The sequence below is a fragment of the Mercenaria mercenaria genome, chromosome 9 (assembly GCF_021730395.1).
Source record: "Mercenaria mercenaria strain notata chromosome 9, MADL_Memer_1, whole genome shotgun sequence".
Lineage (NCBI taxonomy): Eukaryota > Metazoa > Mollusca > Bivalvia > Venerida > Veneridae > Mercenaria > Mercenaria mercenaria.
This window is the reverse complement of record NC_069369.1, coordinates 52,578,848-52,595,715: the sequence shown is the minus strand read 5'-3', so window position 1 is coordinate 52,595,715 and position 16,868 is coordinate 52,578,848. Positions and strand designations below refer to the sequence as shown.

The window sequence follows — 16,868 nt, the reverse complement described above, 5'->3', positions numbered from 1 at the left end:
TTTAGGAAAGGTCTTGCAACAGAGGTATCACAAACATGGGAAGGAGGAAACATGTGGCCGTTTTCATGTCTTGGTTTCGAGAAAGATATGCCAAGTTTACCTGGTGGGTGCTTTAATACTTGAAATTCAAGTTGTTGTTTTTTTTTGAAATGATGAACCACATGTGATTAATTAGGTGATGAAAAGAATCTTGATTACAAAAAAATGATATTTAAAAGGGTGTGAACAGATACACATATGCTAATTGATAATGAAAAGAATATTTAATGAACAGTTTTTCAGAAGTTTGAAGAAATAAATCTCTGAAAAAATAAAATTGTCAACTAAAGACTGTTACTGGAATAACAAGTGTCCTAATGTCACATCAAAACATCCTTAACCCATGGGTACCAGACAGTTTAATCATTCAGAAGTTCAATGATTAAGTGTGGTAGATTGATGGTGAGGTTGCAGATTCAAATGCAGAATTCAACAAGGTTACTACATTTACTGTCTCACGTAGTGACTGTAATGCTGGGCGGAAATCAAAGAATCAGTCAATGAGCTTAAGTTACATAAGTTATTTGTTGTATATGTGACTTTTTTTTTGCAACATTAGATCTTTTCTTTGAGGCTATACTTTGTTCAGAATAGTTCTTGAAATTTTTTTCACAATGTCGTACATGATATTTAATTGTGAGTACAGCAGTACATATAAAGTTATTTTTATATTAAGCAAAGTTGAATACATTTAATGATTTTCTACAAAAATTAGTATCTAATGTTAGGATATTTTGGTGAAGGGTGTGCATAGTATATTGTTAAATAATTTTATAGGAATCTTTACTACAGGGGAATCTGTAGGTCAAAGGGTAAATGTAAAACTTGCCATGAGTCTGAAAACAAAATTTTGATAAACGAAAGGTAGTCATTTAGTCCTTCGCATATAAATTTTTAAGCTCACCTGAGCACAAAGTCCTCAGGCTAGCTATGGTGATCACTCACTGTCCGTCATCCATTTGTCCATTGTCTGTTCGTCTGTCCACACTTCTTCAAACGACATCTCCTCTGAAACGATGTAATCTTGATCTGGATGTTGCTTGGGTGGTCTTCTTCCAAAATTGTTCAAATGGTTCCGCTTAGTTGCACATATGGGCTGCCAGAGCTAAAAATAGAAAAATCTCCAAACAACATCTCCTTCTAAACCCCTAGTCAGAATTTGAAATAATTTCACTTAAATGGTCCTCCAAGAGCGTTCATATTATTCTGATTTGTCAAAAAAAAAAAATGGCCGCCAGAGGGTGTGGTCACTTTTCCCAATATGTATACTGGTTGGGAACCAGTAGCCGGGCAAATTTTCATATTTCAGCTCCGTTATTTCCTCAAAAACTATTTGATATAAATGAAGCCCACACTGCACAAACTTCAGCTCCTTTCTGCATCCGATGTTGTAATCAGCATCGCGTTGTGACGTAAAATACGGATTCCATGGGGCCTCAAATGGGGTCACAAAAAGAAGTTATTTTCCCCGTGAGGTAAACTAGTAGCCGTACAAATATTTTGACAATGTTTTGCTGTTATTTTGATATCGAAATAAGTAATTTAACTATTTTTAGCTGGACTATACGAAGTATGGAGAGCTGTCCTACTCAACCCGGCATCTGTGTCGGCGTCCTTCCGCATCCACACCTTGGTTAAAGTTTTGATGCACTTCCTCTTTATCTTTGTTATTACTTGATGGATTTGCTTCAAACTTAAAATAGTTATTCCTCATCATCACCCACATCATATGGCACAAGGGTCATAACTCTGGCACCAATATTTCATGAATTACCCCCCTTTTTACTTAGAATTTCAGGATAAAGTTTTGGTGCACTTTCACTTTATCTCAGTTATTACTAAATGGATTTGATTCAGACTTAAAATAGTTGTTCCACATCATCACCCACATCATATGACACAAGGTCCATAACTCTGGCACCAATTTTTCATGAATTATGACATCTTTTTACTTAGAATTTTATATTAATTTTGATACATTTTCATTATATCTCTGTTATTTCAGAAGGGATTTGATTCAAACTTAATATAATTGTTTATCATCATCACCTACATCATTTGGCACAAGGGCCATAACTGTGGCACCTGTATTTTATGAGTTGTCCCCCTTTCTACTTAAAATTTCAAGTTAAAGTTTTTATGCACTTTCACTCTATCTCTGTTATTATGTCGCCCACCACACAGTGGTGTGGGAGACATATAGATTTACTCCAGTCTGTGTGTGTGTGTGTGTGTGTGTGTGTGTGTGCGTGTGCGTGTGTGTGCGTGTGTGTGTGTGTGTCACAAAGCTTGTCCGCACTCTAAGTCGAACATTTCTCATCCGATCTTCACCAAACTTCAACAAAATGTGTCTGCCAATAAGTGCTCGGCCAAGTTCGATAACTAGCCAAATCGGCCTAGGCACTTTGGAATTATGGCCCTTGAATTACTGAAAAATGCTCAGATTTTAGGCGCATTCCTGATGACAAAAGGACCCCTATACTTCTCATGAGTAGTATAGGGGTCCTTTTGGCATGAGTAGTATAGGGGTCCTTTTGGCTCCAGGAATGCGCATGCAGTCTGAGTAGTATAGGAGTCCTTTTGACTTGATGAATGTGCATGTGCTCTAGTAGGGCAAGTTCGATAATGAGCGAAATCGGTCCAGGCACTTCGAAGTTATGGCCCTTGAATGACCGAAAATCGGCCTTTTTACTCTTGTCCGTGCTCTAAGTCGAACATTTCTCATCCGATCATCACCAAACTTAAACAAAATGTGTTTGACCATAGGTCCTCGGCCAAGTTCGATAACTAGCCAAATCGGCCCAGGCACTTTGGAATTATGGCCCTTGAAAAGAAAATCGGCCTTTTTATTCTCGTCCGCACTGTAAGTCCAACATTTCTCACCTGATCTTCACCAAACTTATACCAAATATTTTTGACCATAACTCCTCGACCAGGTTCATTAACTAGCCAAATCGCCCGAGGCACTCCAGAATTATGGCCCTTGAATTACCCAAAATCAGCCTTTTTACTCTTCAAAGGTATATTTATAGTGAGTAAACAGTATATAAAGACTGACTTGCTATTTAGATGATTAGGCAGTTGTGGGAGACATGCGCTTTTCTCAAAAGCAACTCTAGTTACCAAACAGATTTGATTCAAGCTTTAAACAGTTATACCACATCATCATCCACATCATATGACACAAGGGCAATAACTCATGCACCAATTTATTTTTAATTATCCCCCCTTTTTCTTAAAATTTCAGGTTAAAGTTTTGATGCACTTTCACTTTATCTCTGTTATTACCAAGTGGATTTGATTCAAACTTATGCATGGGGCATGTTAGGTTCTTTTAGAAAAAAAATTTGCAGAGTTATGGAACTTTGTTTTTTTTGTTACTATACTATATACATAGACACAGTCTTGTGCGCACCATCTCTCCTCATCCCCTTGACACAATTTAATGAAACTTCACACAAGTGATCAGTACCAACAGTAGTTGTGCATGGGGCATGTTAGGTTCTTTTAGAAAAAAAATTTGCAGAGTTATGGGACTTTGTTTTTTTGTTACTATACAATATACATAGACACAATCTTGTGCGCACCATCTCTCCTCATCCCCTTGACAAAATTTAATGAAACTTCACACAAGTGATCAGTAACAACAGTAGTTGTGCATGGGGCATGTTAGATTATTTCAGAAAAAAAATTTGCAGAGTTATGGGACTTTGTTTTTTTTTGTTACTATACTATATACATAGACACAAACTTGTGCACACATCTCTCCTCATCCTCTTGACACAATTTAATGAAACTTCACACAAGTGATCAGTAACAACAGTAGTTGTGCATGGGGCATGTTAGGTTCTTTCAGCGACAAAAATTGCAGAGTTATGGGACTTTGTTTCTTGTTAACATACTATGTACATACAGTCTGCATATGCAATCTTGTGCGTGCCTAATCTACCAAACCCTTGCACACAATTTAATGAAACTTCACACAAGTGATCAGTACCAACCCTAGTTGTGCATGGTGCATGTTACATTCTTTTAGATAAATATTCTGCATAGTTATGGGACTTTGTTTTTTGTTACTATACTGTATACATACAGTCTATATACATACAGTCCACATAATTATGCATTCTTGTGTGCGTCAAATTGCAATGTACTGTAACGGCATGACAAGATTAGATCCCACAGTGTCAGTGCATGCGGGGAGTACATTCATCACCTTTAGTGATAACTCTAGTTACTTAATGAATTTGACTTAAACTTAAATGAGTTTTTCCAGATCCTCATCCTCATCATATGACACAAGGTCTGTAACTCTGGTGCAGATATTTTATGAGTTATACCCCCTTTTTACTTAGAATTTCAGTTTAAATTTTATGCTTTTTATAGCTCTGTTGTTACTACCGGTAAATGGATTTAATCAAACTTAACAAGGTTGTGTCACATCATCGCTCACTTCGTATAACACAAGTTTGATAATGCTGGCACCAGTACATTCTGAGTTATGCCCTCTTTTTACTTATAGAATTTCCGGTTCAAGTTGCGATGCACTTTTGCTATATATCCAGTGTTACTAAATAGATTTGATAGAAACATAAAATAGTTGTTCTGAATTATTAGCCGCATGATATTACACATGGTCCATTACTTTTGCAGAAGTTTTCCATGAATTTTGTTCTTTTTATACTGATTTAATGTTTTGAGACTTAAGCTATTGTCCAATATCTTCATCCACATTTGAGTCATTAAACACTCCAGTGACAGCTCTAGCTACCTCAGATGTGCCCAGCATAGAAATAGTCAAGCGTGCTGTCTCCTGTGACAGCTCTTGTTACACATTACTGTATCACTAATCTCTCCAAAAATGCACATGAAAGATAACCCGGCTTTCAATAGTAGCTACGAAAGCAAAGAGAGACTAACTAGAAAAAACTCGGATTTCGTCTAACACGAATTCTTGATAATTCAAATAGGTATAGAATAAAATTAGTGCAAAAATTGACAGCCCTGTATTTAATGTAACTGTTACCTTGAAATTAAAAGTAGCACATGTTACCAGCAGACAAACAATATGTAGTTTAATTATTTTTTCCCAACTTGATACCTCTACAAGTGTAAACTTCTGCGCATGCGCAATGCTATCTTCATGCCTCGTTAAGACCGAAATTGTTTTGTAAACGCAGGTGAGGCATCATCATAAAACCTAACAGTATACAGCCTTGTAAAACAGTGGTTTGTTGTAGGCATGAAGAACAAACATCCAAATGATCCAGATGAAATAGCTGCTTGAAAAACGCTGAAATAAAGCGGTTATTACATGTGTCCGGTAACTGGTCCTGTCCAGATACTAGTTTCCAACCAGCATAGTGGAAATTTTAAAGATCTTCTTACGTGAAAATGCAGACCTGATTTTTAGCTCACCTCATGGTGAGCTTTTGTAATCGCTTGATGTCCGTCCGTCAACAGTTTCTAAAAAAATCTTCTTGAAAACCACTTGGCAGGTTTACACCAAACTTCACAGGAATGATCCTTGGGTGGCCCTCTCTCAAAATTGTCCAAAGAATTGAATTCCACACAGAACTATGGTTGCCATGACAACTGAAAGGAAAAACTTTTAAAAATCTTCTTGTCCAAAATGGCAGTGCGTAGAGCCTCAATATTTGTCATGTGACATCATCTAATGGTCCTCTATGAAAATTATTAATCAAATTATGCCCTTGGGGTGAAAAGAGGCCCTGTCCCGGGGGTCCCAAGTTTTGCATAGACTTATATAGGAAAAAACTTTAAAAATCTTCTTGTCTGAAATCACAAGACCTATGCCTTTCATAATTGGTATGTAGCATTGCCTTGTGGACCTCTACCAAGATTATTCAAATTATAGCGCTCTGAACGCTCAAAGCCTAGGCCTTTGGTATTTGGTTTGTAGTATTGTCTAGTGGTTCTCTAACAAGAATTTTCAAATTATGCCCCTTGAGGTGAAAAGAGGCCCCACCCCTGGTCACTTGTTGTATGAGTTATATTGAAAAAAAAATACTTCAAAAATTATCTGATTATATTTCCTAGACTGTTTAATTATAATTACCTGATGACCCCAAGTAATTAGGGGTCACTTGACTGTGATCTTGACCTACTTTCTTGTTTTTAGCTCATCTGAGCCAGGGTGAGCTATTGTGATCACTCACTGTCTGGCCGGCGTCCGGCATCCGTCCACACTTTCCTTTAAACAACATCTCCTAAACCATCAAGCCAATTTTGATGAAACTTCACAGGGATGTTCCTTGGATGGTCTTCTTTAAAAATTGTTCAAAGAATTGAATTCCATATAGAACTCTGGTTGCCATGGCAACCAAAACAAAAGGAAAAACTTTAAAAATCTTTTTGCCCAAAACCACAGGTCATAAGGCTTTCATGTTTGGTATGTAGCATCATCTAGTGGTCCTCTACCAAGGTTGTTCAAATTATTCCCCTAGGGTCAAATATGGCCCCGCCCTGGGGGTCATATGGCTTACATAAACATAAACCGAAAGGGAAAACTTTGAAACTCTTCTTGTCCAAAACCACAAGGCATAGAGCCTCAATATTTGGCATGTGACATCATCTAATAGTCCTCTATAAAGATTGTCAAAAATTATGCCCCTGGGGTGAAAAGACGCCCTGTCCCGGGGTCCCAAGTTTTACATAGACTTAAATAGGAAAAGACTTTAAAAAATCTTCTTATCTGAAACCAAAAGACCTAGGCCTTTGATATTTGGTATGTAGCATTGCCTTTTGGTTCCCTACCAAATTTGTTCAAATTATGCCTAGTGGTTCTTTACCAAGATTGTTGAAATTATGCCTCTGAGGTAAAAAGAGGCCCTGTCCTGGGGGTCCCAAGTTTTACATAGACTTACATAGCAAAACACTTTTAAAAATCTTCTTGACTGAAAGTTCAAGGCCTATGCTTTTGATATTCAGTATGTAACATTGCCTAGTGGCTCTCTAACAAGATTGTTCAAATTATGCCCCTGGGGTGAAAAGAGGCCCAGCCCCAAGGGTCACATAGTTTTTATATGAGTTATATAGGAAAAAATATTTCAAAAGTTATCTGATCTTATTTCCTAGACTGTTTAATTATAATTACCATATGATCCCAAGTAATTAGGGGTCATTTGAATGTTATCTTGACCTACTAATCTACTTTCTTGTTTTTTAAGATACAGCCTTGAAATTTGAATGACATGTACAGTTTTGCACACCAATCTTAAAACTGATTTTCAGTGACCATCAATATGACCTACTGACCTACTTTCTTGTTTTCTAAGCTACAGCAAAAGGATTTGAACCACATGTAATATTTTTATCACAGATTTCAAAAGTAATCTGGCATAATCTTTATCTTGACCCACTCTCCTAATTTTCTTATTTTAAGCTCACCTGAGCCAAAGGCTCATGGTGAGCTTTTGTGACAGCTCAATGTCCGTCGTCTGTCGTCAGTTGTCCATCGTCAGTTGTGCGCCCGTCAACATTTTCTCAAAAAGTCTTCTTCTTAAAAACCACTGGGCAGAATTATACCAAACTGCGCAGGAATGATCCATGGGTGGTCCCCTTTCAAAATTGTTCAAAGAATTCAATTCCATGCAGAACTCTGGTTGCCATGGCAACGGAATTGAAAAACTTTAAAAATCTTCTTGTCCAAAACCGCAAGGCATAGAGCCTTGATATTTGGCCTGTGACATCATCTTTTGGTCCTCTATCAAGATTGTTCAAATTGTGATCATGAGGTGAAAAGAGGCCCCGCCCTGGGGGTCACAAGTTTTACATAGACTTATATAGTAAAACACTTTAAAAATCTTCTTGTCTTAAACCACATGACCTAGGCCTTTGATATTTTGTTTGTAGCATTGCCTTGTGGTCCTCTACTAAAATTGTTCAAATACTTACCCTGGGATGAAAAGAGGCCCTGCCCCGGGGGGTCTCATGTTTTACATAGACTTATATAGGAAAAAACTTCAAAAATCTTCTTGTCTGAAATCACAAGACCTATGCCTTTCATATTTGGTAATCTTCTTGCCTGAAACTGCAAGGCCCAGGTTTTCGATATTTAGTATGTTGCCTTTCCTAGTGTTTCTCTACCAAAATTGTTCAAATTATGTCCCTAGGGTGAAAAGAGGCCCTGCCCTGGGGGTACCAAGTTTAACATAGACTTATATAGGAAAAAAATTTAAAGATCTTCTTGTCGGAAAGTTCAAGGCCTAGGCATTTGATATTTGGTATGTTACATTACCTGGTGGATCTCTAACAAGTTTATTCAAATTATGCCCCTGGGATGAAAAGAGGCCACGCCCTTAGGGTCACTTGTTATGATTATGAGTTGTATAGGAAAAAAATACATCAAAAATTATCAGATCATATTTCCTAGACTGTTTAATTATAATTACCTGATGACTTAAGCGATTAGGGATCACTTGACTGTGACCTTGACCTACTGACCTACTTTCTTGTTTTTAGCTCACCTGTCACATAGTGACAAGGTGAGCTTTTGTGATCACGCAGTGTCCGTCATCCGTGCGTGCGTGCATCCGTCCGTCCGTAAACTTTTGCTAATGACCACTCTAGAGGTCACATTTTTTATGGGATCTTTATGAAAGTTGGTCAGAATGTTGATCTTGAAGATATCTAGGTCAAGTTCGAAACTGGGTCACGTGCCGTCAAAAACTAGGTCAGTAGGTCTAAAAATAGAAAAACCTTGTGACCTCTCTACAGGCCATATATTTCATAAGATCTTCTTGAAAATTGGTCAGAATGTTCACCTTGATGATATCTAAATCAAGTTCGAAACTGGGTCATGTGACCTCAAAAACTAGGTCAGTAGGTCTAAAAATAGAAAAACCTTGTGACCTCTCTAGAGGCCATATATTTCACAAGATCTTCATGAAAATTGGTCAGAATGTTCACCTTGATGATATCTAGGTCAAGTTTGAAACTGGGTCACGTGCCATCAAAAACTAGGTCAGTAGGTCAAATAATAGAAAAACATTGTGACCTCTCTAAAGGCCATATTTTTCATGGGATCTGTATGAAAATTGGTCTGAATGTTCACCTTGATGATATCTAGGTCAAGTTCGAAACTGGGTCACGTGTGATCAAAAACTAGGTCAGTAGATCTAAAAATAGAAAAACCTTGTGACCTCTCTAGAGGCCATATTTTTCATGGGATCCGTATGAAAGTTGGTCTGAATGTTCATCTTGATGATATCTAGGTCAAGTTCGAAAGTGGGTCATGTGCCATCAAAAACTAGGTCAGTAGTTAAATATAGAAAACCTTGTGACCTCTCTAAGGCCATATTTTTCATGGGATCTGTATGAAAGTTGGTCTGAATGTTCATCTTGATGATATCTAGGTCAAGTTGAAACGAGGTTCATGTGCGGTCAAAAACTAGTCAGTAGGTCTAAAAATAGAAAAACCTTGTGACCTCTCTAGAGGCCATACTTATGAATGGGTCTCCATAAAAATTGGTCAGAATGTTCATCTTCATGATATCTAGGGCAAGTTCAAAAGTGGGTCACGTGCCTTAAAAATCTAGGTCAGTAGGTTAAATAATAAAAAAAACCTTGTGACCTCTCTAGAGGCCATACTTTTCATGGGATCTGTATGAAAGTTGGTCTGAATGTTCATCTTGATGATATCTAGGATAAGTTCGAAACTGGGTCAACTGCGGTCAAAAACTAGGTCAGTAGGTCTAAAATTATTAAAATCTTTTGACCTCTCTAGAGGCCATATTTTTCAATGGATCTTCATGAAAATTGATCTGAATGTTCACCTTGATGATATCTAGATCAATTTCAAAACTGAGTCACGTGCGGTCAAAAACTAGGCCAGTAGTTATAAAAATAGAAAAACTTTGTGACCTCTCTAGAGGCCATATTTTTTCATGAGATCTTCATGAAAATTAGTGAGAATGTTCACCTTGATGATATCTAGGTAAAGTTCAAAACAGGGTCACGTACCTTCGAAAACTAGGTCAATAGGTCAAATAATAGAAAAACCTTGTGACCTCTCAAGAGACCATATTTTTCAATGGATCTTCATGAAAATTGGTCAGAATTTTTATCTTGATAATATCAAGGTCAGGTTCAAAACTGGGTCATATGAGCTCAAAAACTAGGTCACTGTGTCAGATAATAGAAAAAACGACGTCATACTCAAAACTGGGTCATGTGGGAAGAGGTGAGCGATTCAGGACCATCATGGTCCTCTTGTTTAAGATACAGCCTTGAAATTTGGATGACCTGTACAGTTTTGCACACCAATCTTAAAACTGTCTTTTAGTGACCATGAATGTGACCTACTGACCTACTTTCTAATATTTAAACGTCAGTTTGCCATTTGAAACTTGTGGCTCATATTACTCAGGTGAGTGATTCAGGGTCATCATGACCCTCTTGTTAAAGCTTTAGCTAAGAAATTTGTTCAAGCAAGCAGCTCTACTCAGGTAAGTGATATAGGGCCATCATGGCCCTCTTGTTTAAGATACAACCTAGAATTTTGGATGACATACACAGTTTTGCACACTGATCTTATAAACTAACTTTTAGTGACTATGAATGTGACCTACTTTCTTAATATTTTAGCCTCAGTTTGACATTGAATTAGTTCACACAACTGGGAAAAATTTTCAATGCTTACTTATATTTGACTTTCTTACGTGATCTCTTACACTTGTCCATGTAGCACATATTACTCAGGTGAGCGATCCAGGGTCATTATGACCCTCTTCTTATATAAATTGCTGGTACATAGTTCGACCATAGCTTCATGATTGCCGATACACGTAGATGGTGTACTTTATGACCTCATTATTGGTAGGATATTCTCACAAATTTCGATCGAGCTAAAATGTTAAATGGGGCTAGGGAATGCACGATTATGATAGAGCTTCGTATAATATGAATAATGTTATCGTTATAAATATTTTGCAAAGATGAAATCGACAGTAACTAGTTTAATTAATCAGTGCTTATTTTAAATGCAGGTTAGAAAACGTATCAATAACTGTCTAAAGGAATGTTTGTATGGACAATCCAGTGTTTGATAGATTGTGTTGTTATTGTTTCAGTGAAATATAACCTCATCTTGATACTTATCAGCACGTAAGAAATGCGGAAATTTGAAAGTTGATGAATGGTTAGTGTTCATCTTGGACATTTTTATACACACGAGTTATATTATTTTTTAATCATGGCCATTTGGTACACTGTTCGGTTTCTCATCAATAACTAGAGAATGATTGGTCTTAAAACTGTCACACTGTTCCAGTGTGACAATACATTAAAACCATGAAGTGCTGAACTCTTACTTCAATTAAAAAAGTAAAGTGGGGAAAGTTATCAGTATGTTCGTGTCACAATTTTCGGGGTAAGTATTCTATGTCATCGTGCATAACTGCGAAAAACTTTAACATACATAAAAAAGCTAAACTATCCGTGTAAATGAGCTAAGAGCTATTTTATTATTTCTGTTTATTATTTTTCTAAAAAACACATTACAATTTACCAGGTGTTGGCAAAAGTTGTATTTTGTGCACATGCCTTTACACTGAAAGAAGTCCGACTAGTATAGGTATGGTGTGCGAGAAGGCCTGAGCGCTTACTTAGTGCTCATTTACAGGATTGTACGTCAGATAAATATATATTATATAACTTTATCGTAAGTCCGCAAAGTGCAACAAATGAAATAGCAGTATTAATTTTGTAAAATATTATTTATTTACAAGGTATGTTACAAATGACATGGAGATTCTAACTGACCTTTTAGAAGCTGCATTTTCAGTACTGAAATTTTACACTTTGGTTAAAAACGAATTTTTTACAATAGATAATGACTGACAGAAGGTAATAAAAATACCCTTGACCTAGAGAATGCTACAACCTACTAAACTTCAAAGTTTAAGTTTAAGTTTAAAATTATATTGAACACGTTTGCTTTAATTTAAGGTGAAAAATAAACTAGAACTCTATGATAAAAATCGAATAGATCATTTCGGACATGTTAGACAGTGAGAAAGCAAACATATCGCACTTATTATTTAGCAAGGATGATTTGCACTGTGAATATATACTTTTTGCACTTAACATTTAATTCCACGGGTACACACATAATTATACATATATATTTACCTTTTATACATTAGGAATATGTTTGTTTTACATGTAAGATGAAAGCATTATAATGCATGTGGCGTTCACTGTTGATATATAATTGTAATATTATATTTTGACGTTACACTAAAACAAACAAACCCTTTTTGCATATCCATTTAATATATAAAAATATAAACAAACAAACAAACAAAAACGGGAACAATGCTTATTTTGTTTGATTGAGAGTAACACCGAAACGACACAATGAACTTTTCCCAAGTTTTGTTGGGGGAAGGCTCCAGGTGCTCCTCCAGACATTTTTTGGGGCTCAGACTAGTACCTAGATCGAGACACTAACCTCAGTTGGATGGCTTCCTTACGTGAAAAGTTTTACACCTCATGTGAGTTTAATTTTGATCCCACATCGGTGATGGGTGAGGAATTTGAAGCCAGTGACCATGACCATCAAGTTTTTCTTTTGCAAGTATAAAACATAAATATCCAATTAAATTTCGTGAACATAACTGATACTCTCAATGACATTTACCACGTCGGAAATTACAAATGGTTTACTGAATACACCATACTTTTAATTACAAAATTTTACACACCATGTGGGTCGGAAAGCACGAAATTTACGTTCTTGAACTTATATGTGAATCGTCATGTTTGAAATGTAAACAAAGGCATAAAAGTAACTGTTTTCATGTTCGTTGTAAGGATCGACTTGTGATTGTCAATGTTCCTGATACGGAATATATTTGAATGTATAAACACGAGCCGTTTCATCTTACAGGACTTACAAGAACGTAGTAAGCGGTTGTTTATTTATTGTATTTATGTTCTAGTAACCTTTGACACTGATTTCGAGGACAGGCCGGGCTTGTGACATATACATTGTATGTTGTTGGGCTGGAAAAAGATAGGTCCAAAATTTAAACTAAAAGTAATATTGCATAAATATTTCGTTATTTCTGTGCATACAGTTCGGTTGTTTAAAGGTTAGAAAATCAGAAAATTACAGGAAATAAAACATATCTTTGAAAAAGTCCCGATCTTTCATCATTTGTTTGGTTGGCGCATGATTACAAATTTAATGTTAGTAGGCCGTGATGTCCATGAAGCCGTGTAAAGTGATAATTTTGATGACACATTGGTTTTATTTTGTAATTGTGAGTGATTGTTAAGTGATTAAAAAGATCAGACAGTGGGATGTTATAAAAAAGTGATGCTTTATTTGGATTAGAAAGTCGATCGTACTCTACAATAAGGAAATCTAAGGTAAAATACTTCTTTTATTTCGTTCACTGAAGAAAACATGGCCGACATATTTTTGTAAAAGAGCGGTGATCGTGTGATTAGTGTAACACAGTTTAACGACGTTTTCTTAGAAAACTAACGTTCAGCTCATTTACACTGACATATCCTTGATTGAAGAATATATATGTTGTATATATATATGAGAGACTTACGGTACCAAATACTTACCCCGAAAATTTCTATTCATTTTCTTCTAGTGCACTGTTGGGACATGTTTTTGAGTGTCAATGATAATTTTTAATTTACTCATAGATACATTTTTAGCTCATCTGAGCCAAAGGCTCATGGTGAGCTTTTGTGACCGCTCAATGTCTGCTGTCCATCGTGCGTCGTGTGTCCGTCAACATTATCTGAAAAAATCTTCTTGAAAACCACTGGGCAGAATTATACCAAACTTCACAGGAATGATCCTTGGATGGTCCCCTTTCAAAATTGTTCAAAGAAATTAATTCCATATAGAACTCTGGTTGCCATGGCAACCGAAAGGAAAAACTTTAAAAATCTTCTTCTCAAAAACCAGAAGACCTAGAGCTTAGATATTTGGTATGAAGCATTGCCTAGTGGACTTCTAGCAAATTTGTTCAAATCATGACCCCCAGGTTCAAAATTGACCCTGCCCCAGGGGTCACTTGATTTTACATAGGAAAATCTTCAAAAATCTTCTAAAAATAAACCAGAAGGCCCAGAGCTTATATATTTCACATGTAGCATTGCCTAGTGGACATCTACAAAATTTGTCCAGATCATGATCCTCGGGGTCAGAATTGACCCCGCCCCAGGGGGCATTTGATTGTACATGGGAAAATCTTCAAAAAATTTCTAAAAATAAGCCAGAAGGCCTAGGGCTTAGATATTTCATATGTAGCATTGCCTAGTGGACCTCTACAAAATTTGTTCAAACATGACCCCCAGGTTCAAAATTGACCCCGCCCCAGGGGTCACTTGTTTTACATAGAAAATCTTCAAAAATTTTCTAAAAATAAACCAGAATGCCTAGGACTTAGATATTTCACATGTAGCATTGCCTAGTGGACCTCTACAAAATTTGTTCAGTCGTGATCCCCAGGTTCAAAATTGACCCCGCCCCAGGGGTCACTTGATTTTACATAGGAAAATGTTCAAAAATTTTCTAAAAATAAACCAGAAGGCCTAGATCTTAGATATTTGACCTGTAGCATTGCCTAGTAGACTTCCACAAACTTTGTTCAAATTATGACCCCCGGGGTCAAATTGACCCCGCCCCATTGGGTTACTTGATTGTACATAGAAACATCTTCAAAATTTTCTAAAAAATAAACCAGAAGGCCTAGAGCTTATATATTTGACATGTAGCATTGCCTAGTGGACCTCTACAAAAAATTTTCAAATCTTGACCCCCCAGGGTCAAATTGACCCAGCCCCAGGGGTTACTTTATTGTACATAGGGAAATCTTTATAAATTTGCTAAAAATAAACCAGAAGGCTTAGATCTTAGATATTTGATATGTAACATTGCCTAGTACACTTCTACAAACTTTGTTCAAATCATGACCCCCCGGGGTAAAATTGGCCCCGCCCCAGGGGTTACTTAATTGTACATCGGAAAATTTTCCAAAAAATTTCTAAAAATCATCAGTTTGACATTTGAAACATGTAGCTCATATTACTCAGGTGAGCGAGCCAGGGTCATCATGACCCTCTTGTTTTATTATTATTAGTTTCTTTTTCATCCCCGTGCATTTCTCGCGTTGTTACGACAATCTCAGTTTTACATAGGAATTTTGCATTGTCAAAATAGCATAGGCCTTAAGTCATGTTTAAACTAGCTTTCCGAATTTATTGAACCTTTATAGTTTTTAGTTACTGTGGCAGTCAGTGGTAAATCACAAGACTAACTGAATTACCAGTCCTGTCAGTTTTTTTTGCCTGGGTTATACAGCTCATATGTTAGACCTGTTTCAAGCCTTCAAGGTCTTTTTGTTTGTTTTTGATTACAGTGTGAAAATTGACCAGTTGCAAGGTAACATCCAAACTCAACTTATACCATCGGTAATCACCAGTTATTCTGTGTTTTTTCATAAGTTGTCTCAGTGGTTGAGTGGGTCAGGGTATCTTGCCCCGCACAACTCTGGAGTTTAGCCATGTCCGGAGCTTTTACGTATGGAAGCCCGTTGACTGTTCAAGGCATCACTGTGGCTGTGTGGTTAAGGCCAGTGGCCCATCACCAGTATGGGTTCAAAACAATGCTGTGGGCGTAAATTTCTTCATGTGATAGCATTCAGAAGCTTAATGGTTCTACCCGGGTGCCAGCCTGTGATGAAATAATGCCTGGTGGGGCACCTGGAATCTTCCTCCACCATCAAAAGCTGGAAAAGTTGCTATATGACCTAAATTGTGTTGGTGTGACCCTAAACTCAACAAAAACAAGCAATATAAAGGAATGTTGTTAGCTACAAGACCAAAGTCCATGGAGCACTGTTGAATGAAATTGAACTTAATTAAATACTGGTCTGCCAGTTTAGAAGTGGATGTTGCATTGTTGTCTGATTGTGTTTTTGCTGTTGCAGGTTTTATGGATATTGCACCAGAAGAGATGAGATGGGATGCATATGAAGCATTAAAATTAGGAAATATTCAGCCATATGTAAGTTGTATTCAGCCATATGTAAGTTGTCTTCAGCCATATGTAAGTTGTATTCAGTCATATATAAATTGTTTTCAGTCATATATAACTTGTATTCAGCCATATATAAGTTGTTTTAGCCATATATAAGTTGTTTTAGTCATATATATAAGTTGTATTCAATCATATATAGGTTGTATTCAGTCTTATGTAAGTTGTATTCAGCTGTACATAAGTTGTATTCAGCCATATGTAAGTTGTATTCAGTCAAATATAAGTTGTATTTAGCTGTATGTAAGTTGTATTCAGCCATATGTAAGTCATATTCAGCTGTATGTAAGTTGTATTCAGCTATATATAAGTTGTATTCAGCCATATGTAAGTTGTATTCAGCCATATATAAGTTGTTTTAGTCATATATAAGTTGTATTCAGCTGTATATAAGTTGTATTCAGCCATATATAGGTTATATTCAGCCATATGTAAGTGTTATTCAGTAAATATTAAGTTGTATTCAGCCATATGTAAATTATATACACTCTTCAGATGTGGCATGATAGTAATCTGCACCATGCTGCCAAAACAACACTCACTGCAATTCTTTATTGAATAAAGGGCCCACCAGGAGGAAGGGCAAAACATGCATGCTGCCTTCCTTTAAGGAGTAAAGAGCTGACATAAACCACTGTAGGATGCACACTGCATCCCATCTAGGCTGGGTCTGTAGGCAAGGCATTGGAAAATTTGCTCAAAGCTTTTTAGTTGTTCAAAGTAAATAAAACTTAATTTT

General features: G+C 36.6%; 1 protein-coding gene across 1 annotated transcript in view; it reads left to right on the top strand.

Annotated features, from left to right (window-relative positions):
• The window catches only part of LOC123547121 (nucleoporin NUP42-like), a 55,903-nt gene that overhangs the window by 22,729 nt on the left and 16,306 nt on the right, over nt 1-16,868 (top strand). The window contains exons 3-4 of the mRNA XM_045333958.2: nt 6-103; nt 16,023-16,099. Coding sequence (XP_045189893.2) covers nt 6-103; nt 16,023-16,099 — 175 coding nt within the window. The remainder of the gene's footprint in view (nt 1-5; nt 104-16,022; nt 16,100-16,868) is intronic.